This window comes from Ambystoma mexicanum, chromosome 3q (assembly GCF_040938575.1).
Source record: "Ambystoma mexicanum isolate Mex_15411 chromosome 3q, UKY_AmexF1_1, whole genome shotgun sequence".
NCBI lineage: Eukaryota > Metazoa > Chordata > Amphibia > Caudata > Ambystomatidae > Ambystoma > Ambystoma mexicanum.
In genome coordinates, this window is record NC_090926.1 from 999,714,596 (window position 1) to 999,739,005 (window position 24,410).

A 24,410-nucleotide genomic window follows, 5' to 3' on the forward strand; every position below is an offset into this window, starting at 1 on the left:
GGGATAGTATTACTGGCACGCCCTGTGTCGACGCCCTTTTTCGATTTTCGAAAAACAAACTGTAATACTCCGCAGCTTCCACTAGATGTCGGCCTATGCACAGCATGTGAATCTAAGCAGATACAAGCATCAGAAATACGATTACGGTGAGTAATGTATCTCATATATATATATATATATATATATATATATATATATATATATATATATGGAGAAATGTGCAAAATGGGGTACTGCAGGGAATACGATTTTATCTGGTCCAGATGTTTATCAATTGGTAATACCACTGAAGGACTGGCAGTGGCTGGTTTCATTAAATCTTTAGATCTTTATACAGACACTTTACTGACAGTGGGAGATTCTTAAACTAAGCAACTGCTGTTACTGCCGTAATTAGGTGAACAAAGTGTGTTTCCCCGTCTCTATTTCTCCGTCTCTTTGTCTGTGGGCTGTGGTTATAAATATTTCTATGACGTTTTGTACAGGAAGAACCAGGGTGATGGAAAACTTGGGCTGTATGTGTTGAATCTGGGCAAACTATTTTATGAAGATTTTAACATTCTTTCTTTAATTGTGTCTCTGTAATGTGTGATAATGATTGTATATTTTTATTGATGAATTCTGTGTATTTTCATTGTAAAGATTTCATATGCAAACCCTATACAAATAAAAAATAAAATATAAAAAAATACTTTCACAATGCAGCTTTAAAGACAGGAGAAAAAACACCCAAGTTTGAGAGTCCTGAATAGTGGGGAAAAGGCCTATGTTGTACAGTGCAATGTTAAATACTTTCACAATTAAGTTTTAAAGACAGGAGAAAAAACACTTAAGTTTGATCAATATATACGCAGATCAATATATGCATTCCTCCCAATGGGAATGATCATTTGAATCTACTTCAACAAATTAAGGACATTATTACTTTGAATAAATCACTGGTGCTCTAATAATTTCGGGTGATTTCAATGCTGAGATACAGCTTTGGAGCCGATGCGAATTGTTGGAAATCATCTAATAAAGAATCTCAATGTTGCAAAAAAAGGGACTTACTTGGGCCAACTTGCTATATTCAATCGGCTTCACAATGTTAAATGGGAACTGCTTGGGGTATTGTCTAGGACAGCCTACTAAAGTTACTAACATCAGTGCAAAAACCATACGTTACGTATTTGTCTCTAGAATGTTTAGGCAACATATCTCTGACATGGCCATACTTCACAGACAAGAAAGTGATCACTTTCCTATTGGCACTACGATATTTTGGGAAGATCATAGATCTATGATGATAGAGCAAGGACATGTGGGTCTGAATTCCGGCACTAATTGTATTAGATGGAATCCAAATAACTCAGAGAAGGCCACTATATTTGTCAACCATAGCCACAGACAGTTTGAAAGAAACCTCTAACACTTGGTTGACAAAAATATCAACTTTAATTTGTTTTGTTGCTATCGAAAAATACACATACAAAAATCATGTATCAAAGCAGAAATATACATACCAATAAAGCACGAAGAAAGGACTAAAGTGCTTCGTGCTTGGCAGAGCATCAAATAGCTAGATGCATTCAATACATTTTTAAATCAATCTACTTAAACATACTCTTCATACCTCATTCACCCAACATCTTTCATTCCGTCAAATGTAGTAAAAAAAAAACTCATATTGGAAATTCTTCCGGGGTTTTACATCTGTTATTTCCCTTTCTACTTTCGTAATCGAGATAATCTTTTCTAGTGTAATTCATCAAACACTTGTCTTGGTGTAGTCCGGGCATATTCTATGGCATTCTTCTCAACATGTGCTTCTGACAACATTAATATACATATCACTCAATATATCTAATGCATTACTTTTATACTTTCAAATCGTCAATACTTAATATACACTTAGCATTTTATTTGCCAAACAGATTCGAACAACATCTGATGCCAAACGGATATGAACTGCATATGATGCATATATAGATTTGAGTACGGCTTCAACACTTAAGGTAGCTATGTGGAAAATGATTGTTGCACTTCAAACCACTACTAAAGTAAATGTCAGAACGTATGAAATAGGGATAGTCCCTGATTGGATTGCTACCAATAATGGATATTTTTAGCCTGTGCCGTATTTTTCTAACTCTCTGATTTGGTTAAGGCTTTTACTGATCCCTCCATTACTTCACATAAATTAGGTGATCGTAGCCTACAATGGCTCAGCTATGCTGATGACATTGCCATCGTGGACAGCACCGAGAATGGCCTACAAAAATCGTTCACTTTGTTAAGCGAATATGACACTTTGAAGGGATTAAAAATTAACACCTATAAAACTAAAATGATGGTTTTCAGTTCCTTAGGGCTCACCGCGTGAAAGAGTTTGAACTGGCATATAAATAATGAAAAGACTGAAGTGGTGCAAATATATAAATATTTAGGCATCATAATAGATTATCAAGTTACGTGATGAAGCCACCTTGAAAATGTACAGCTATGGGTTGCACAGATTACTGGAGCAATCGATCCATCATCCGTATTTACGTTGCCAATGTTGTGCCTATTGTCACACATGGAGTGGAGATCTTGTCCCTTAAACATCTCAAAAGTGTAGGTCTGTTAGAGCGTTCTTGTTTGAAAACTCTTCTGCGCTTGCCAATAAATACTCCAATTGAATGTGTGTTGGCATAATTTATCATTTGTCGCTTGGAAGCTTTGATAAGCGTACAATGCCTAAGTAGTTGTTGGAAGTACGCACATGCTATGACTAATACCATACAAAGTATCCTCATGGAAGCTATGTATCGTGAAATAAATTTATGAAAGGCTGCGCTTTTGGGCTCATGCATAAAGAACATGCCAAATGGGCTAGTCATATGACAAATTCTAATGATATAATCTGTCCTATGAGGGCTAAGAGGGTCCACGGTAAAATGTTTTAAATTTACAACATAGAACGGGCTATAACTGATCTTGCCACAAAAAATTACAATGCTCTATTTATACAATATATGACACAGCAAGAATGTATCGCAAAATACATGGAGTCCTATTTAAGAAATTACATGATTTGGGGTTCTATAAGATTAAAATGTAATGTGACGGTCACACTGGAAGTTTTGGGGTCACGACATAACCTACCAAGTGCAAATAGAATGTGTAGGCTGTGTGGCGAACAATGTATTGAAAGTAATATACATATTTTAGAAGGTTATGCGCAGAAAAAACTCGGGCATCAGCATTTTGTCGCATTGGGAATTAACACTGTTGAAACTGAGCATATACAAGACAATTGGGATAGATTCATGAATGGAAATGACATTGCATGTATCCTTCGTCTTATGAAGCTTTGGCATCGAATCTTCAATGTGTTGAAAGTACTGTCATACTAGCGAATGATTTTATTATGTTGCTTTTTAGTCATTGGATTCAGCGGAAGCATACTTGGATTATTTGATATAATCATTTTTATTTCGTGTTTGTTCATTAATCTACTTGAGAGCTGTTATTTTAGGTCTTACTGAAAGCCAGGATCAAGGCATGTACCCAGTCCTGGAAGCCTCGCTTGCAGTATTGACTGTTTCTGGAATTCATATTTGGAGTATTGTGCATAGCCCCACCTGGGGTATTGCCTAATTCTTGAAGCCATGTTTGGAATATTGTGAACAGTTCTGGAAGCTAAATCTGTAAAACGATAAAGATAAAAACCTGATGAAAGCTGTAAGCCGCCTTACTGGCCAACTTTGCTAATAACTTCCATTGTTATTGATTTGCGCCCTTGTCTTTCAAATGTGCCATGCTTGCTCCTCATAGAAACACCCTCACTTGATACCTCTGCCCTAGGCAATGATTACACGGATTTGGACTCTACTAGCTAAAATTTCGGAAAAAGTGAGGCCGCCAAGCTAGACAACTTTATAGTAGTCCACCAGATCATGTTCCATCCCCATCTTGCGCCTGGTAGATCCATGGCACACAACTCACCTTATCTTGTCATGCTTCTTTCCCTAGAGTTCCCTGTTGCCTTTAATAAACTGCACTCAAACCTGGAGACCTCAACCTAAAATGGTTCAATTCCTTATTTGGTGACTGAAAACAAGTAATGATTGGTACATTTATCACTCTATCACCATAATGAGTGGCATCCCCCAGGACTCTCCTGTTTCCTGCCTCCATTCAAATGATCACCCTCAAGCACCGGTTCAGCATACATGTTCTTTCATTGTACTCCTACACCAGCCGGAGCTAGATCTACTTTAAAGATTTCCACCGCATTCACAAATGTATAGGAATACTTAACTTCCCTTTAGGAGTCGGCGGGCGGGAGAGAGCTAAATGCGTCAAAACAGTGAGCTCTATTAAAATGATGTCTGTTCTACAGGGATGAGTAATCCGAACCATATATGTGAAACAGGAACAGCTGGGCAAGTATATCTCCTTTTCCTCCAATGGTAGCGCTAGCCGAGGGAAGGCTATATCTTCAGGAGGGGGTGTGAGCCGATACAATTGCAACACAAACAAAAATAGTACAGTGGTACCAAAATAAAAGAAAATACAACCTAAAAATGCATGCATACAACGAATCTTAAACACTAAAGCCCACCCCTGTAAGAGAAACAAGAAAATGCAGACTTGAAAAGAAAGGGCACTCTGGGTTGATAAGCAGGGGTGTTAAAGAGATTTCAGCAGCAATTTCAATGTTCAAGTTTATGTCTATAATATAATATACAAGTATATTATGTAATAAAATAAAAATGTATGTTTGTTTGCGTATATGCGAGGATTTGTGTTCATAAGTGTGTGCATGAATGAGAGAGTTTGTTGTTTTTGTGCATGTGAGAGAGCGTATGACTGCTGTATGCAGGGATGAATGTGAGAATGAATGCTGAAGCTTGTGTGAATGTGAGATTGAGTGAAGAATGAATGCTGTATGTGTGACTGAGAGTGAATGAAGAATGAATGCTGAAGTGTGTGTGAAGCTGATATTGAGTGAAGAATGAATGCTGATGTGTGGATGGTGATGCATATTTATTGGGCAGGCAGCAGACCTATGATTGGGGGGTGGGTGATCCGCTGCCAGGAGGACTTATTATTTAAATCTTTTGGGCTGGCATTTTTAGCCAGGCAGTGGGCATCAAGGCTGAAGGCAGCATGATGACTGGACCCACTAATTTGGACAAATACCACGTAGGAACGCTCATGCAATGCAATGAATGCTTCTCTATTAAGGCAGGCCTTTTTTTTACTTTGCATCAAGGGTGTGAATGAAAGATGATGAGAATTCCTATATGGTACTGTCCCACATTTGTGGGGCCAAACTTCACATATTTCTTTACTGTGGCATGGTATTTTTTCCCTGGACATCAAGGGTGTAGGCGGCATGTAGGCTGCATACTAGTGTCCTTATGTGGTACTGGCCTGCGTTGGTAGGTCCAGTCTGGAAATATTTTCTTACTGTGGCATGGCATTTGGTACTGGTAAATACATCCCGAGTATGTTCTTATATGAGAATACGGGCTTATACTGTTGCAGCCTCCATGAACATGTACGGGTACAGACAACGTGAACATGAATGCAATGGTGGAGGTTAGCATATTCTGGTGCAGTGTAATGCTACAAGTGGTGCCCTCTGTCTGAGACTTGTCCGAGGAGGCAGAAGATCATACTTTGTTCTTCACTGCATAGAACTAGCAGTCAGCAGGACCGAAGGGCCAGAATCGGTAATATGTATTTTAAAAGCCTGGGACAGATGCAGGATTAGTGAAAATGTAAAAGGTTCAAGCTGGAGCCCAAGTGGCTCTAGTGGTCCTGGCCTGATGAAAACATGTGATGACTTGGGCTGCAGTCAGACCCCCCAAATGGCCCATATGCCTGTAGACTGTTCAGTGTAAACAGCGGCCCTGTTGAGCGACGCAGGTTCGCAGGAGATGCTGGCCGACTTCCCATGTAACACATTTGTTACGTCCATGCTACTGAGCCTATATAATCCGAGGCACGGGACCCTCTGTGACAAAGCCCTCGCAGGGCAAGGCTGCGGTGTTGAGCGACACAGTTGTTTGGCGACTAAGGGGTCACCGGCGCAGACTGAGTGCAGACGGTTCACCCTCCTGTCTGCGTACGCCAGATAAGGAGTTGGTAGTTTGCTTGCTGCTCTGCACTTATTGCCCTACTCCCGCACCGTCCCCTCCAGCTTCACCTTTGCCCCCAGCAACCGCCACCCTCAATTCTGCCTGTAGCCTCCACGCATGCGCCGTAGTCCGCCTGGTCCCTCGCAATCCTTGATTGCCAACCTCTGATCACGTGTCCTTGCTTCCTCCTCACGATTGCCTGACCACTTGCCCAATGCCTTGCCTCTCAGCCTAGCCCGCTTGGCTCCTCACAATCCTTGATTGCGTGATTCCTCGCAACTCTCTAATCCCCTGTCCTTGCAACTTCCTCGCGATTCCCTGACTGCGTGCCCCGTGCATTGCCTCGCGCTGCCCGTGTGGTTCTCACAATCCTTAAGTGCGTGGTTCCACTCAACTCTCTTATTGCGTGTCCTCGCAACTTCCTCGCGATTCCCTGCCTCTCGCTGCCCGCGTGGTCCCTCGCAATCCTTGACTGCGTGGGTCCTCGCAACTCCCTTACCGCGTGTCTCACAACTTCTTTGCAATTCCCTGACCGCATGCTCTGCACACTGCCTCGCCCTCCCCTCCTGCTCCCACGCACCCTGTGCTCTGCTTGGTCTGCCCTGATCACTGTTTGCCCCACTGTCCTGTTTCTGCCGTATCTTTGCCTACTTGGGTCATCACTCTTCATTGCTGTTTTTTTCCTTTACTGACTGCCCTGTTTTGCTTACACTGCCTGTATTTTCTCCCTTATATTCCTCCCTCATCTAGGTCCACTTTCACTGATTCTCCTGTTTTGTTTTTTTGTGGTTTTGTATTCATCTCACTGACTGCCCTGTCCTTTATTGTACTGCTGTTCCATTGCACTCTTCCTTCCTCCAGGTTCTCATGTGCCTACTACTTTGTCCTCGTTGTTTTTGGTTTTAGCAAATCGTTCACTTCTCAAACGGTTCAACTATTGTCTGAGCTCTTGTCGTACTGATCAATTGTCTACTATTGTCTCGTCCCTCTTTGTCTCGTCTACTTGCAGCGCTTCCTGTGTCCTTCTCTAGTCCCCCTCCAACACCCCCTCTTCATCTCTTCTCTCCCTACCTACTCAATGTTGCTCTCTGTTTCTCCCATCTTTTCTAACTGCTTCTCTATCGACTATCCTGCTCTCCTCACTAAATCTGGTAGGAAGAAGGACATCCTGGTCTCCAACCCAGGCCTCCCTCTCGCTGACACCTATACCAGTGCTTCCTCTAGGTAAACCCTCAGCGACATCAGTTTTGTCGTTCCCTCGCCAGACCTATGGACTCTTCATATGGTCTCTGTGCTTTCTCCTTTCCCTTCTTCTCCCATTAATGGTGTAAACGGTGGGAGGCCCTCCTGGCCCCCTTCCACTCCTCTAAGGTCATCATTAGTGTTTACCTTAATGGCACCATCTTGGTCCAAGGCCCTCAGGCCAACTTACTCCTCTTTGATAGATGCTTCCCGCGCCTCATAAATTTCCTGTCTTCTCCTGCTGTCCCCTCTCTTCTCCACGGCTTCCTTGCCTCCCCCCGCTGTCTCCTCCTTGGCTACCTTGTCCTCTCCTCCTTCCTCTTCTGCCCCCCCTCGGGCTTCTTCTACACCGCCACAGGGCGTACCTCTGATTTGTACCCCTCCCCGGAAGTCTTTCAAGGATAGCAACCTTCTCCATATTGTCACTATGAAATCTTGCTCAACTGTCAAACACTCTTCTGACATCTGCCACCTCCTGGAAGAACTTGACCTCAATGTCCTCGGTCTCACCAAGACATGGTTCATGGCAAGCTCTCACAAGCTTCGACACTCTCCTCCCTGATGGCTACAAGATCCTCCCTGCGCCCAGGTCCAACCGTCCCAGAGGGGGTGTAGCCCTAATATTCCCGGAGTGGATTCCTGCATCTGTCATTCCTACACAGGCCTACTCCTCTTTCGAATGCCTCGTCTGCTGGCTCTCTCTCCTGGCCATTCCCTTACTGTGGCTACCATCTATCGGCCAGCTGGTCAGATCACCTCCTTCCTCTCTGAGTGGGCAGACCTCTCCTCCTCCCTCCTGGGCTCGACGACTCAACAACTCCTGCTTGGAGACGTTTTATCTTTCTCTCTCTCTCTCTCTCTCTCTCTCTCTCTCTCTCTCTCTCTCTCTCTCTCTCTCTCTCTCTCTCTCTCTCTCTCTCTCTCTCTCTCCCCCCCTGCCCTCCCCTCCCCTCCCACCTGACTCACTCTGCAGATCACACTCTGGATATTCTGATCTCTTCAGACCTTCCCCTTTCTATCCCTCTCACCACTCTTCTCTCCTGTAGTGATCACTTTCTCCTTTCCTCCCATCGCACCCTCCCTAACCTTCAGGCCAAGCAAACTCCAGCACTGCCACCTACCTTCTCGGTTATCCAACCTATGAAGCGTGTGTCAGTTGAGGCTTTCGCCGCCACTTTCTCAGACCTTCCTCCCCCTTTGGCTGACTCACACCCTGACACAGCCCTTTCCATGCTCCACTCTATTTCCAATACATGTTATTGTCCCTGTTATGAGGATCCGCTTGAATCCCAAAGCCAAGTGCAACTCCTGGTACGACTCAGACCTAGTCACCCTTAAACACAAATGCAGGGTGGCTGAGAGGAAATGGCGTGCTTCTGGTACATCCTCTGACAAACTGGCCTGCAGCCTGTCCCAAAGGCAATACCGGCTCTCTGTATACATCAAGAAGACAGCCTACATCCATGCCTGCATCTCTGCGGCATCCAACAACTCGCTAGAACCTTTTCAAATCTGCAAGGAGATGGCCAATCCTGCTACAGTCTCTACCTCTCCTGTCCCCTCCCAGACCCTCTGCATGCCCTTGGCTTTTCATTTCATCTCTAAAATTGTCCTCTCCCTCTCTTCCTCTCCCACTCTTCCCTCTACTCTCTGCTCTTCCTCTGACCTCTCTTTGACCAACCCTCCTCCCTCCTTCTCTGCCTTTCCCCTGTTCTCCCCAGATGAGGTTTCTAAACAAATCTGATCTATGAAAGTCTTGTCAAAACAGGTTCTCCCCTGTTCCTCCAAAACTATCAAGGACTGCATTGACACCCTGGCTCCTGCTTTGGCTGACTTCTGCAACCACTCCTTCGCCACTGGAGTCTTCCCTTCCCCCCTGAAGCACTCTCTTGTGCACCCTCTTCTTAAACCCTCAGCTGACCCCTTCTGCCCAGCTAACTATTGCCCGATCTCCATTACTGCTTTCCTGGGCAAACTCTTGGAAAAGCTGGCCATCTCCCAGCTTAATCTTCACACTGAATGTGTTGGTTGTCTCCATGATCATCAGTCTGGCTTCAGAGCATCCAGAAGCACAGAAACTGCTCTCCTTAACCTCCATGAAGACCTGCTCTCCAACCTCGATTCTAATACCCCGTGTCCTCATCTTACTTGATCCCTCGTCTGCCTTTGACATGGTCAACCATGCCATCCTCCTCAACTGTCTCTGTGATAACCTGGATATCACCGATCAGGCCCTGGCTTGGCTGACCTCTTTCCTCTCCGATCGACCTTCCCAGGTCCAACTTGGGTCCTTCCTCTCCTGTTTCTCTCTCTACCTGTGGTGTTCCCCAGGAGGCTAACCTCTCTCCCTGGCTGTTCAACCAATACCTTGCACTTCTTGCCCAACGCATTGCCGCTCTCTGCCCCAACTTTCAGTGCTATGTGAATGACATTCGGCTCATTATCAGGCTCCCCTCTGCCAAAAAGAAACCTGGGGGGTCCTGATGGACGTTAATCTCACTCTAGGGCCACAAGTAAACGCTCTACTCAAGAAATGCTTCTTTCTCTTGCGAGCAGCAAAAAGAATCCTACCGTTCCTGTCGTTCGCCAATAAAACACTTACCATCATCGCCCTGGTCATGTCCAGAGTAGATTATGCCAGCAGTCTTTACCTGGGTATGCCTGAATGACTTCTAAAAAAACTACAACGCATACAAAATGCAGCAGCCAGACTCCTTCTCAAACTACCCCGAAGAAAACACATCACACCCGCGCTAGAAATACATTGGCTACCAATGAAGCAACAAATAAAATTCAAATCAATGTGCATCCCGTACAGACCAATACACAACCAAGGCGTAGAGTTCCTGAGAGATAAATTGCGCCTAGACCAGCCGACATGAACGCTCAGATCAAGCAACGACATCCGCCTGCAACCGAAACCCTACAATTATAAGAAAACTCAGAGGATCCTCTTTCTCTCACCATGCACTGACAAGTTGGAATGACCTACCAAAGAATATACGGAACACAAGAAACCACCTAGTATTCAGGAAACTGCTCAAATCCTGGCTCTACTTTGCGTAACTAGAAGACCACCCACAAGAACGCCCACACCACTAAAACAAAGATGAATAAATATTCTGATCCCGGTTCCCACCAAACAACCAAACACAAACAGAATCGAAGGAACGCACTCCACGAAATACAAAAAGACATAATGAGAAATAGCCACAAGAGGACGACACTTAAGACTGAACTCATAGACAGACCAAGACGGAAGCACTTGGACGACTCAACCATAGAATCCCGGCCTGTACCACACTCTAAGTTCCAGCAGACAAATTCACATACATAGTAGGGATTGAGGACACCACAACTCCTGCTCCAACACCCACGGTGGAGAATAGACACCCCAACCTCCCTTTACATACTTCATTAGAATACAATGGGGAGTGCGCCACGCTAAAACCTCAATTGTTCTGTTAGGTGTAGGCCTCTCTCTCACTATGCAGGACTCTCAAATGTTGCAGTTGTTAAGACTGATTTTCTATACTCTGGCCTGGTGGACAGATGTATAGAAGGCCAACCTATATTGTGACAGGGACATCTCTGGGAAATTGTAGCCAAACCAGTTTAAGGTAGCAGTGACAGGCGGTCTAGGCTAAGATCTTCAGTGGGTTGAGAGTGTAAACGGTCCTCAATGAGGTCACACAATGGAAGTCACAAATTACACTTAGACAGGATGTATACAAATACAGTTATTTAATTATGGCCAAACACACTTTTAAAAAAATGACTACAAGCAGGTAGACTTATCCACCACTACCATCAAACTAAAATACATATATACAGTCACAGGTTGAAGTGCATAATACAAATCAAAACACTCCTGCAAGGGAATGAATATGTGAGTATCACACACAAAAAGGTCCACAGAGATAATCCCTAACTAATATTGTCCAATCCTAAGTTGCCTGGGGCCTTGTGCCCTATTGTTCAGGATACAAAGACACAGCACTCGGGAGGCAGGAGAAAATGTAGGTAGGGCCTCTGGGGTCCAGTGTGGATTCTTAGAGCCACGGTTCAAGATAGACAAGTGTCCAAAATTACCCCAAGGCAAGTATTGGCAAAGCCAATAGGTTTAAGATAAAGGATATTATAAATCCATTGACTTATAACGGGAGTGTATGGGTATGTTAAAAGCTCAGTAACTTACCCCCTCACTCCGAATCTTCCCAAGACTTTGTAGAACAAAGGAAGGGTGTCCCGGCTTGCTTTTCCTGCCGAATTCTGCAGTCCTCGATTTTCACGGGTTGCAGGTTCGAGTGATTCTCCGGTTAGGATCTTTTGCTGGTGCAAGGACTCTTGATGAAGAAATGCAGAAACAAACGATGCAGCACCCTTCTCGGGACTGGAGGCGGGTCAGAAAAGCAGGTTTTGGACCTTGCACGCCGCACACAGCGATGAAGCAGGACTCAGTAGCCTCGGTCTGACTTTCCGATCTTTCTTGGGTCCCCTTGGTGCTAGGACGCCGACATTACGCAGAGGGTGTCATTGCAGTGGCAGCTGAGGGTGTGCCAAGTTTCAGGCGGAAACTCAGAACAGTAATGAAGATAACCCGGTAGCCCAAAAACGAAGCTGGTCAGCCACAGGACGATTCCCGGGCACTTCCGAAGGCGGTTTCCGTGCTGGGCACCGAGTAGGCTTCGGGAATGGTTGTTCCCTCCACTCCTGGGGTCGTAGCACCTTCGCAGGCCTACTGGAGATCACGAGACAGACGGGGCTCCACCAGGACTGCAGCAGAAGTTGTTTGCCAGGCCTCCTTCAGACAGGTTACAGGTTTCTTTGCGGGTCTTCTCAGCTGGATGGATTCTTGGCTCCTTCATGTTCTTCCAGGATCTCTGAGAAATGCATGCAGGGGCCCTCTTCTTATCCTAAAAGCCAGGTAGGAGTCGAAACTCCCAGTGGCAGAACTAGCCCACACGCACACCCCACAGTGGTCCAATCAGGACCACTGGTGGGAACACTCATGCATACCACTCAGACATACAGATATCAGGATGTGTATTGGGGTCAGACTGACCCAGCCCACATCCTGCCTGCAAACACACAAATCCCTCCAGTAGCCCGCCAAAAGCTTGTGCTTTCCCGGGCACTGGAAGTCCTCATAAGGATCTTTCTGGCCTCTGAGGCCAGGAAGAAGGCCAAACAACAAGATGCAAAAAGAATGGACGAAAAACCTCGTGGCACGGCCATGTTTGGCCAGTAGCCACAGTAAGTAGCCAAACGTGGTAAACGCGGTTAAGCTAACACGACATTCCCCAAAAAGTGGGGAAAAGTCACTGCTGCCCATCTTTTAAGCACCTCAAAATAACCAAAAAATCCTTTGAGTGTTAGTCTAGGGCAAAACAAAAATTAACCCCATTTTACTGCAGTGTAAGCTGCTGTGTGCAATGATAAAAAGTTACCATGTGTGATACAAAAGTAAACACAAGTAGCAACACAGTCACAAGACTAAGGGAAACACTGTTTCCCAGTACTGATAGCCTTAAGGACATATCAGTTTCCCCATAACATGTGAGCTCCATTGCACTACCCCCTTCTTGGCAAAGTCTTGAAGAATCTGGCCATCTTCTAACTAATTCTTCACACTGAATATGTTGGCTGTCTCCACAACCACCCATCTAGCTTCAGAGCAGCCAGAGGCACGGAAAATGCTCTCCTGAACACCTGTGAAGACTTGCTCTCAAACCTCGACTACAACTCTCCTTCCGCTCTCATCCTCCTAGATCTGTCCTCTGCCTTCGACACTGTCAATCATGCCAGCCTCATAAATGAACTCTGTATTACCCTTGGCATCACAGACAGGGCACTAATAATAATCCCCACTGAACTGATTGACCCCTTTCCTTTGTGATCGGCCCTCCCATGTTTAACTGGGCCCTTTTCTCTCCATCTCACTCTCTACTTGCGGCGTCCCTCAGGGCTCTATCCTCTCGCCGTGGCTTTTCAACATTTACCTTGCCCACTTGATGTTTGTCTTCTCTCCTCATTTCCAGTGCTATGCTGATGACACACAGCTCTCCTTTATGCTTCCCTCCTCTTCCTCCTTTCCTTCCTCTCTCATTACTTATTGTCTGACTGCTATTCAGGCATGGTGTGCTGCTAATGTTCTCTGCCTTAATGCCAGTAAGACTGAGATCCTTCTCATTGGGACATCTGCCCCTTCCTTCCCTCTTACTCTCTGGCTGCCCTCCTTGGGCCCCCTCCCCTCACCCTTGTGTGAGACAAAAAACCTGGGTGTCATCTTCGACTCCTCTCTCTCCTTCTCACCTCACATTGCTGACCTTGCCAAGAAGGCCCACTTTCAGCTTCACCTCCACAGAGGCATTCTCCCTTTCCTCACCTTCGCCCAGACACTCAATGTTTCCAGATCACTGCTTCTTTCAAGGCTGGACTACAACAGCCTCTTCCTCAATCTGCCTCTTTCCACCCTCTTCAACTAATCCAGAATAAAACTGCAAGAGTTATCCTTGGCCTCAGGCCTAGGGACTGCACCTCTGCAGCCCTAAAATCTCTCCACTGGCTCCTGGTTGCTGCCAGGATCAAATTCAAGAGCCTCTGCATCATACATAAGGCTTTCCGAGGCTTTGGATCTCACTACATCCAACTTTTTCCATAAATACCTCTCTGCTAGAGTCCTTCAGTCCTCTAGATCCAACTCTCTGCAGATCAGATGTTTTCCCAAGCAGAGAGTGAGGGGTAGATTTCTTTCTTCAGCAGTAGCCTCCTTCTGGAACGGCCTCCCTGCCCTTCTCAGACTTGAGCCGGTCCTCCTTAAATTATGATATGATATGATATTGCATTTATAATGTGCCTATACAGAAGTGTTTCAAGGTGTGACTTGACAAGGGTGGGGGCACAGAGGGAAGACAAAGACAACAATCCTACTAGGCCAGGTGTCATTCAGATCGCGCAAGGGAAGGGGGGGAGGGAAAAGTGCAGGAGGGAAGGGGGTGGGGATTGTGCAGATAAATAGAATAAATAACAGAATTAAAAGTAGGGCCACTGGGGGCAAGTTCAAAGGTAAGTGCAGACATCAGGAGTCAGTGCTGGTAGGGGACTGTAGGGATACAGAAACAGTCCCAAGTGTGGGGGTTGCCAGGGAGGCAGTGCAGGTGTGCAACTGGTGGGGGAGGGGACATGGCCCCGAGATCGGAGGGTGACCAGGTAACCAGTGCAGTTTCAGACAGGATTTCAGCAAGGGAGAGGAGGAGAGAAAGCAGCAGCAAAGAGGAAGGTTTTGAGGTGCTTCCGGAGATAATTTTACTCAAGTTTTAGGGAGGCTGTTGCAGAAGGAGGCCCCAGCCGAAGAAAGAGATCTACCACCAACTCGTTGCTTGGAGACAGTGGAGTAAGTTTGCTGAAAATGTTGGGGGCGGGGGACATGTCTGAATAGAAAGTTTACCAGCCAAACGAATGGGGACAAAATCGTGTGCCATGAAAGTTGGGGGCGTGTCCCCCCTAAAATTACGCCCATTCTTGGAGAAGCGACTGACCCTGATGGAATTGGAGGTGGATGAGCGAAGAGCTCGAGAAGGAAGATATTTAGGGAGAGAGAGTTGAAGGTATTGAAGCCCCAGAAGGCCTTGTGGACAATGCAGAGGGAAGCTTCCGGATGTTCCGGAAGCTTATCAAGACTTTACTATTTTTCTCTAACCCCTCTCCCCCTCCATTGCTAATGACCGGCCTGCCACTGCGACAGGTTTCCTAGTCGCTTATGAGTCTTACAGGGGCTAGGCCCTCCTTGAGAAGTCTCCCCCAGCCCCCTCATAACCAGCACTTGCCCTCAGGCACCCTTCCCTGACTAGCCTACTGAGTCCACCCTGTCCCTGCACTAGTTGACACTCCCACCCCCCCCCCACCCCTAGTTCCCCGGGCTCTGCCCCTCTTGGGCTCCCTATAGCACTTGCCCAGCCCCTGGGGCCCCCTCCCTCCTGCACTACCCCCTCTCTCCTGCACTTCCCCCTCTCCCTTATACCATCCTTCTTTCCTGACCTGCCTCCTCCCCCCTGCACTCCCTCTTACTGCACTTGCACGATCCTAATGTCACAAGGCCTAGTAGGGCCGTTTTGTTTGTTTTCCCCTCTGTCCCGCCACCCCTTTGCCTTGTGGCTCCTGGAAAAACCTTTTGCTGTATAGGCGCCTTACAAATGCTCAATAAATAAATAAAATAAAAATTAAATAAATATTAATGGAAAGGCATCCCCTCCCCAAATGCTTTTTTACACACACGCCCTCCCTGCACCCCTTCAGAATCAGGCACAAAGCAGCAGTGCTGTTTTGCAAATAGCCACACAATCAGGGAAATATGCAAGTAAGAGGGGTAATGGGGGTCGAAGGGGTGGAAGCATGAGAGTACACACCACCAAAGCTACCTATACCCCCCGACTCGTGTAAGCCTTACCCCAATTTATGGGGTATGCCATTAAAGGTCCATTGCCACATATGATAATGTATTTGTTGGCATGGTTAAGACAGCGCGCCAGCCTTTAATTAAACAAACGTAAAGAGTTACTGAGCTGCGACTGTAGATCCGCAGCGATGCTATTTTGTATGGATGGTTTCACTTGGGTTCCAGCGACGCCTCGTATATTGGCGGTGGAGTTGGGGGTGGGGTGCCTTCCCTAGACCTGGGAAATCATTGACTGCATAAGATAATTCTGTGCGGGAGGAGAATTATTGTCTTTCTATCAGTGCAGTGAATGGTTAAGTCTGGCTCTGTGCGATGGAATAATAGCGGGAGGGGCCGGGGAGAATGCCGCAGCCACGCAGACTGGTGGCGGCGAGCCAATGTTAACTACCCGGCCAATTAAAAAGGAAGGAGAGCACTTAACCAGCTCTAAAAGCAGCTCTTGGGAGCATGTTACCTGTCAGGAGCGGCTTCCCCGGGGAGCTCTCCGACGGCACCTGACACCTCGCAGCCGCACGAGGCGAGTGTGACAGATCCGCGCTCTCAGCCCCCTTCCGCGGGGAGTCCCCTGCAGCTGCCGCGACGAGGGGGGCTCCTGCTGCGCTGCGCAGGCGGAGGGGTTCCCCGGCCGAGCCTGGCGTTGGGGATTCCTGGCCTCCTCTTCAGAGCAATGGTACCTGCTGGTTCGTCCTGCAGGAAGGACCTCTTCTAGGGTTCAACGTTCTGCACTGTTTTTTTTTTAGTTTTTCTTTTAGGCCACATTAAAACTTCTGTCTGCAAATCACCTGACGAAAGCCAATTACTTTTCACTAGAGACCCCTGAGAGGTCGTAGGGTATCCTGAATTCTGCTAATAAATATTAGGTTAGTCCCTTCAGATAGCAAACACGCAGGCCACAAGGCCACGCAATACCCAGCCCTGGAAATCCACCTCCAGTTGCGCACCACTGAGCGAGCAATCCATTGTGGGAAAGCTAATTAGCTGGGATGCATCCATGTTCTGCTCCACGTGAGAAAAGTGTGTGCACCTTGCATTGAAATGACCCCCGAGTAGCCAGGTTCCTGCTCATTCCCATTGGCGCTTCAGTGTGCAGTGATCCCCTAGGTTTCTCGTGCCAGCTGTAACCATTTCTTGTTCCGATTCCCTTTCATTGTATTGAATGGTGTTCCGAGACTTTTACGGGTCAGTAAGTACCTTTTCAACGTGCCAGAGAAATCAAGATGGCTGGCCCTCAAGCAGAGCCGCATCACTGGAAGGTGCTCCCATATGAGGCGACTATACACAGTTATTTCTTACCAATAGTTTTTCGTTCACTTGCTGTAGCATCTATGCTGGAAGGTTTGCTATGCAGTGTTTACCTTGGCCCACCCTCCTGTCAGGGTATAGTCTGTGAAGTATGGCGCTCTAAATCCTTTGGAATTCCAGTTCAAAACATTTCTGAGATAAATGTATTTTTGTTTTGCTTTGTTCTTGGCAACTGAGGGAAATCAAATGGTAAAGGCAGTACAAAATAAAATACGCACGCGTACCAAATCCACAGACTTCATCTTCTGAACAAACTTCGAAACATATATTCAAGTTGTTTTTAAGTGTGGTCGATGGCACTGGCCTTGGGGGTGTTTGTTAAAATAATTTAAAAAAAAAGCTAATGCCAGAAATCAAGTTAAAACACAGACCTTTACAGGTACATTTTTACATGCCCGGGTGTCTGGCTCTTGGGCCAAAGTATACTTTCCTCTCACCTCTTTCTCGATCTCTCGAGGACCAAGTTGCTCACACGTGGCGGTTTGTTCTTTCTTCAGGTGACAAAGACCAAGGCCCTGCCGAGCCAGCGGGTCAGGCTCTGGAGCAGCACAATGAGCCCAGGGAAGCCCGGAATGCGGAGGGCAAGAACCCCGAAAACCCAGAAGGTAAGGCGCGGTTGGTTCCGCTGTGTACTCCAGTTTTCACTTTTTCACTTAATCTGTACAGCCATCTCCTTAGCGACGTTGTGAGTGTGCTTCAAGGAGCGACGACCATTGTCAGGGGCTTCAGCATTTGTTCTTGTTTCGTCCAACCTTTCTTCTTCTCGCCTCCATCCCGTCTGAGGCAACCCCCGAAGAGGAACTTGCGCTCGACTGGTAAACATGGTTTTACGTTGCTCAGCTTTTTGATGCAATATTTGACATGATTGTCACCTTGTATACCAATTATTCCCCACTGCGTGCCAAGATGGCACCCTGTGCTGCCACCTGGAAACAATTGCATGCAGGAGATACTGTACCAACAGTAACTGGGTGGCTTTGTGCCGCACCTATTCAGCATCAGGTGGATGTGTGGGAGTGCAAGTTTATTTTACACATTTGTTTTGATGCCCATAATTTTAATGACGAGCTTCGTGCATCTTTCCACTCAATGCAGTCTACCCAAAGAGGGCTCAGTGACAGCCCAGTTCTGGCTCTCACAGCCAACACATTCCCAATGGAAGCAGAGTTGCGACAGCCAGAATGCTGAAGTTGTTGCACTTCATGTTGCAGCTTGGCGCATTGCAAGATATAAAAGTACCATGGTGTTCGTGCCTCCTGTGCTTCTTGTCCTTAGTCACTCTTTGGCTAGACTCCTGGGGTGCCCTGTCTACAAGGCAAACACTTTTCACTTTCAACAACACATTAAATAATATATAAGGAGAGCACTGCATTCATGCTGCATTCGCCCTACCCTGAGCAAGGCCCTGTCGGTTCACCCTACCTCAGTACTCGTTTCTCTGCTTTTATGTTATGGGACACCGGGGGAATGGAAGGGGTGTGATCGGAAGGAATGCTGTCCATGGAACGCCAGTGCAGGATTCACTGTATTGAGGGACCTGCACTTACTTCCTGTTGTGTCCAGAATCTTAAACATATTTTAAAATCTATTCATTTATAATAGGGGAGCATGCAATTAACACATGCACTATTTTAACCAAAGATTGCCTCAGTAGGGTTTTCCCAAAGTGATCTTTTAACATGGAAGAAACATCAAAAGTGAAGTATCTAAACAATTAATGTTTGCTGCCTAACATGTAACTTCTAGACAAGGAACATTAATCAGAAAGCGGGACATTGGGACCAATCACCACGGGAGCCCCTGTATCCCGTTGGTTCCAAAAATCGCCGGAAACCCTCAAACTGGATTTTGGGCAAATACTATAAATGGAGGCAAGTTTGCTGAAGTACCTGAACTCACTTGGATGCAGACATTGCCAGGTACATCACTGTAATATAACTTCATTGTGTAAAGTGCATTTTATGCCACTTTAGGCAGCCACTTGGCACTAGGACCTGCAATAATTTTGGAAGAGTTGGTGGGGAAAGTGCTAGAGGCGAGTTGCATGTTTTGAGTCATCCCGATCAGAACAACTAGGTTTTAGCAAAAAGTCAGTTTCTAGATAGACTTTGTACCTAAATATGAAGTGAGATTGGAACACCTGCTGCGTTCTCAACGCACAGATCGCCCAACCTAGGCGAGGGGGACATTTAGGAAACTTTGGGCACAGAACACGTTCTGAGGTGCACTTAGAATTACCCAAAGAAAAAATAAAATGTTCTTTGTCATTTGATGAGCACAACTTTAACATTTTATTTAGCTTACATTAATTAGTTGTTCATGCAGTTCTCGGCTGAGTATTTTCTTTTATGTTATAATACTTTGTGGAGAACTGATGTGTGCTTAGCCGTGGGCAAAACCTTATACATTAGTTCTGCAGAGGAAATATTTGTGAGTGAAGCACTTAAGTCTGGGGGGGTTTGTTTGATATCATTTTGTTTGTCTGAGATGGGGTGGAGGATGGTTGTGGTTAAGATAAATCTAAAAAAGTATGGAGGAGTGTTGTCCTAGTCTGATATTGTGTAATGGAGTGAAACAATCCCCTAAATATATATATTTTATTCCCAAGCTGATGTAGATTTGTTTGGGAGGTCTGCAGCTGCTAAGGCCTGTGTGTAAATAATGGGCATTTTACTGCTATGTTGGGGTGAACAAAAGGGAACGGGTAATATTTTGAAAACTCAGGGCACCCCATCAGGTGATAGTTATTCGTATAGTTAATTATGAAAAATCTGATGTTGAATTGCGGGCGCATGGCAATTCAGGATGTCCAGTAATAGTGCCTCCTGCGAGCTCCCACTCCAGCTCCAATAATATGTTAAATAGCAATGTTACCAACTTTCTCGCTTCATTAATGGTGCTCACCCGAAAAGGAGCACCTATCATTAAGTGGACCTTAGTTTCTGATGGACCTTGGCCCTGTGTTTCCCCAGCAGCGAGACCCGAGCCTGCATGAAGGCCAGAGGGACAAGATGCTGCCTTAACGAATGGCTGGTCACACTCAGGAAAGGTGACCTTCATCATGGCCAATATTGTTACTGTCGGGGAAGATCTCTTTTCGAAGTTAACCGAGCATAGGAAGGCCACCTCCCCTGTTGTGCAAAAGGTTGATGATTCAGAGAACAGGCTAGACAAGCATGGCAATGATCCAGAGGAAATGTGATGCGAATACTCAAACTTGAGTAACAACTGGAATATCTCAGGAATAAACGGGACGTTGCGGTAAATCACCAGACTCCACAATGTCTGCATTTGATTTGTCCCACCTGTTCACTACAATGAAATCCACTAACCATATAGTAATTAAAAAAACAACTGTTTGGAAAGGGGGATATTGTTTGGAGGGGTTGGGGGTTAAGAGCTGGTGGGGGTGCGCTGGTGTTGGGGGCAGTTCTCCCCATATTTCGAAGCTGCAAACAAGTAAACATTTGGCAATAAAAATATTTGCTGTAAAACATGTTGGAGAACATGTTGTAGATTTTAAATAAATGGCAATCCGGTTTTAGGCAGGGGCATGGCACAGTGACTGCACTTCTTGATCTAAATTCTTGACTGTTAAAGACAATGGATAAGGGTAAATCGGCTTTACTCATGCTGCTGGACTTATCCGCAGCTTTTGATCTGGTCCACCACTCACTGTTGGTCGCCAGACTAAAAGAAGTAGCCCATTTCTCAGACAATGCAACACTGTGGATTGGTTCCTTCCTAAGTAATCGACCATGTAGGGTGTGCAGTAAGGAGGCAGAAGCTCAGCCCTCTTGCCTCAAATTTGGTGTACCTCAAGGAGCTGGTTTGTCTCTTTCATTGTTTAATATTTTCACTGTTCCTTTTTTTTGATCTTCTGGAAGAGAATCATGTCGCTTTTTCCAACTATGCGGATGACACACAATGTGTCGTCACATTGTCTGGTAATCATAGCAAAGATCAACATACTGTAAATAAAACCTAGGGACTCATTCAAACTTGGATAGTGACCAATAGCCTGGCACCTAACAAAGAGAAAACAGAATTGATGATCGTAGGCACTGAATATAAATTATGGAATTTGAGTGTCCAATACAAGTACTTTGATGTAGCAGGATGGAGTATGAAAACACAAAAAAAGTAAAGACCCTTGGTGTATATTTGGATCAGAATTTGAATATGGAAACCCAGGTCAGTAACTTGGTCTCCTCCACAGCGTACTATATTAACTTGCTGGCACAGGTTCACCCTTACATATCGTGTGTAAACTGTGAGACTTTACAAAGGGCTTTTGTGGCTCAAAAATAGATTACTGCAGTAGCCTTTTGGTGGGCATAGGAAATTCTGAGTGTGCACAATTACAAACTAAACAAAATAATGTAGTTGGGGTGATCACTGGCTTAATAAAATGAGATCATGTCTCAGATGCAAGGCACAGTCTGCACTGGCTTCCCATGGAAGCAAGACTATACACTTTGGCTTACTAGTTATGACCCAGAAATGTTTGACTTGTGTGTGCCCTTTATACCTGAGGGAATTGCTGATCCACAAATCATGTGCAAGAGCTCTGCGGTCCAGTCATACTAATCAGCTGGTAATACCAGCTCACAAGCTCTCACAGGCCATGAAAGGAGCTTGTTATCTTGCTTCTCCTAAGGCATGGAATGCTCTACCCCCAGATGTTAGACTAGTGACATCGACTGAACAACTCAGAAAGAAACTGAAGACCCTACTATTTAGATAATAATTGGCTGATTTTACTATGTGGATCTCCTCTGCCTCTTATTGATTGATTGATTTATTTATTTGGAATTAGACTTCCACTTTTCATGTCTTCCTCTATAATGTCTTGTCTCTTTTCTTATTTGTATGTGCCCTTAAGCCTCCGGTCACGTGGTGCAGAATATAAATTGATCAAAGTAAAATGAAGGAAAAAAAAACAAACTTCCAGCATCTATCCTTTATGGCAAGGTCGCAATATGCCACCTTTCGGCCAGGTCCAGGCGCAGTAAGTAAGACGACTAAAGTGGTGATGGGCACAGTACAAAAATTGGATAACATGGCATAACCTAATTGGTTATATCTAATCCCTGTTTCAGGAGATGGTGGGGGTAACTGAAACCGCTGAGGTTCCCCTAGACTGCACTCACAAAATCTTCACTCAATAATAACCCGATTAAAGTATGTGAGTTCATTTTTACAACCAAGGAAACCTGATCATGTTGAAATCATGGCAACAAATTTAATTTTAAGGTCATAAGATACTCCTTTTACAGGAACTTGCAACTACTAGCGTGCAAATGAAGAGGAATCAGTCGAATCTGCAGTCGAATCAGCAGAAATAACTTCACACTCGAGAGACAGAAATTACTACCTAGAGCTGAAGGCAATTGGCACATACTTAAGGCTTCCACAGGCCAGACATTATTGAAACAAAAATGTAGACTACACAAAATTGATTCGGAATTCCAATAAATCCTTTTTATGATTTACACTTTTTAAAAATATGTTTTAAGTCATTGAAGAGCTAAAGGACACAAAATTCCTAGATCAAAATATTCTTCCATCAACTCAGCTTTGCGAAGATATTGCTACATTTTTCATCAATAAAGCCTGTATCATAAAAAATGGGATCCAGACTAAAAGTCCTTTTCCAGGTGCAAGGAGTCTTGTTAATTTATTGTATGTGCTCTTTTACATATTAATGTTTGCTACCTTCTTCCCATTATCAGACAATGAGATAAATCTTATCAGCTGAAGAAAAAAGTGCACATCTTCGAAATCCAACTAACTTTCATCCAATATCACGGCTCCCTTTTCTAAAACTCTTTTTCACAAGTTATCCTGTTGAACCAACGAACATCTTCAATGTTAATCAAAACAAGATTTCTGCTCAGATTGAATACCATATATCTCTGTGATCCTGACAACCTCCAAGTAGTGGAAGTCAAGTTCTCTTTTTTAGCGTGTTTCCTTAGTAATAGCTGAACGTCAGTCACCCTCCTAACAATTAAACAACCTAGTGGGAATGCATGATGTTGACCCAGAAGTGAATTGATGTTTAAGATGCCATATAGGATCTAGTATGTTGCAGCAGTTTTGAAATATGTCCCATCCGAGGTTTGTTGTGGATAATCAACAATGGCTTTCCGATATACAATTTTAAGTCTACATGCTGGCGATTAGTGGTTTGTGATTCGAGTAAAGATTTTAAATGAATATCTTGTTTAGGTTTTCCTAATATGTTTTGTGATATATTGACTACCTGTGCAGGAGTACTGGGCTGAGTAGTGTGTAAAATGCCTGCTCAGCCCAACTACAACTAAACCAGCAGTGATTCCAATCATAAAAGTGAAAAAGGCGTGGCCAGACTGATATACCGCCATTGCCACTTTTGGTAACATGGCAGAGGGCAGGCTATACTCTTCAGGAGGGGTGTTGGCTGATAACAGTAACAACCCAAACAACTTAAAGTTCCAACATAAAAAAAGATCGTCCAATGGTTCTATAAATGCATATACTTTAATCAAACAGAAGCAATGCAATCAACTAATTAGAAAGCACTAGAAAAACCCACCCCTGTAAACAACATGATTTACAGATGAGCGTTCCATGTGTTAAAATCACGGCAACAATGGCCGTGAGCGCAAAATATTGTGGCAAAAAGGCTGTGGTTTTGCCGCAATCCATGTAAAGGGTGCAGGGGATGCCCCTGCAACCACCAGATCCATTATACCATTTAAGGGAAGCGGGGGACACCCCTGCAACCCGCGCTCCCCTTAAATGGTATAACGCGATACACCTTTACTGGGTCAAACCACCGCATTTTTGCTGAGATTTTTTGCACAGTCGACATTTCTGCCACGTTTTTATCACTGCATACCGAAAATACAGATGTTTGTGAAAGGACAGTCTGGGTAGATGAGCTAGGCTATTCAAGCAATAGATTGCCAATAATGTCACTATGTCTTTGAAGCAAAAAGATGTATAAAGGGGGCTTGAAAGTCACTATCGTCCCAAGTACCTTTATTTTTGTCCTTGGTGATTGACAGCATTGAGCTGGCTTTCTAAGAGCTCTACCCACGTTCGAGTCAGCATCAAGATGTTAGTCAATGTGATCCCACTGGCAGTTAAATTGGTTTGAAGATATGGGCTCTTGATGGATCGAGATGATGGCCTTCAACAGTTCGGGCGAGCAGTCGAATCAGCGATGGCACGATGGCTGGTCAAAGTCTGTGTTTAAAACTGGTAAGTTCAATGGTGTTAAGCAGCCGATTCATCGTTCAAGT

At 45.1% G+C, this 24,410-nt stretch overlaps 1 protein-coding gene across 4 annotated transcripts in view; it reads left to right on the forward strand.

Moving 5' to 3' along the window:
• SLC38A10 (solute carrier family 38 member 10) overlaps positions 1-24,410 on the forward strand; it is a 748,880-nt gene that overhangs the window by 668,734 nt on the left and 55,736 nt on the right. For all 4 annotated transcript variants that reach the window (XM_069655155.1, XM_069655156.1, XM_069655158.1 and 1 more), the window contains one exon: positions 17,616-17,723. In XM_069655155.1, the coding sequence (XP_069511256.1) occupies positions 17,616-17,723 (108 nt within the window). The remainder of the gene's footprint in view (positions 1-17,615; positions 17,724-24,410) is intronic.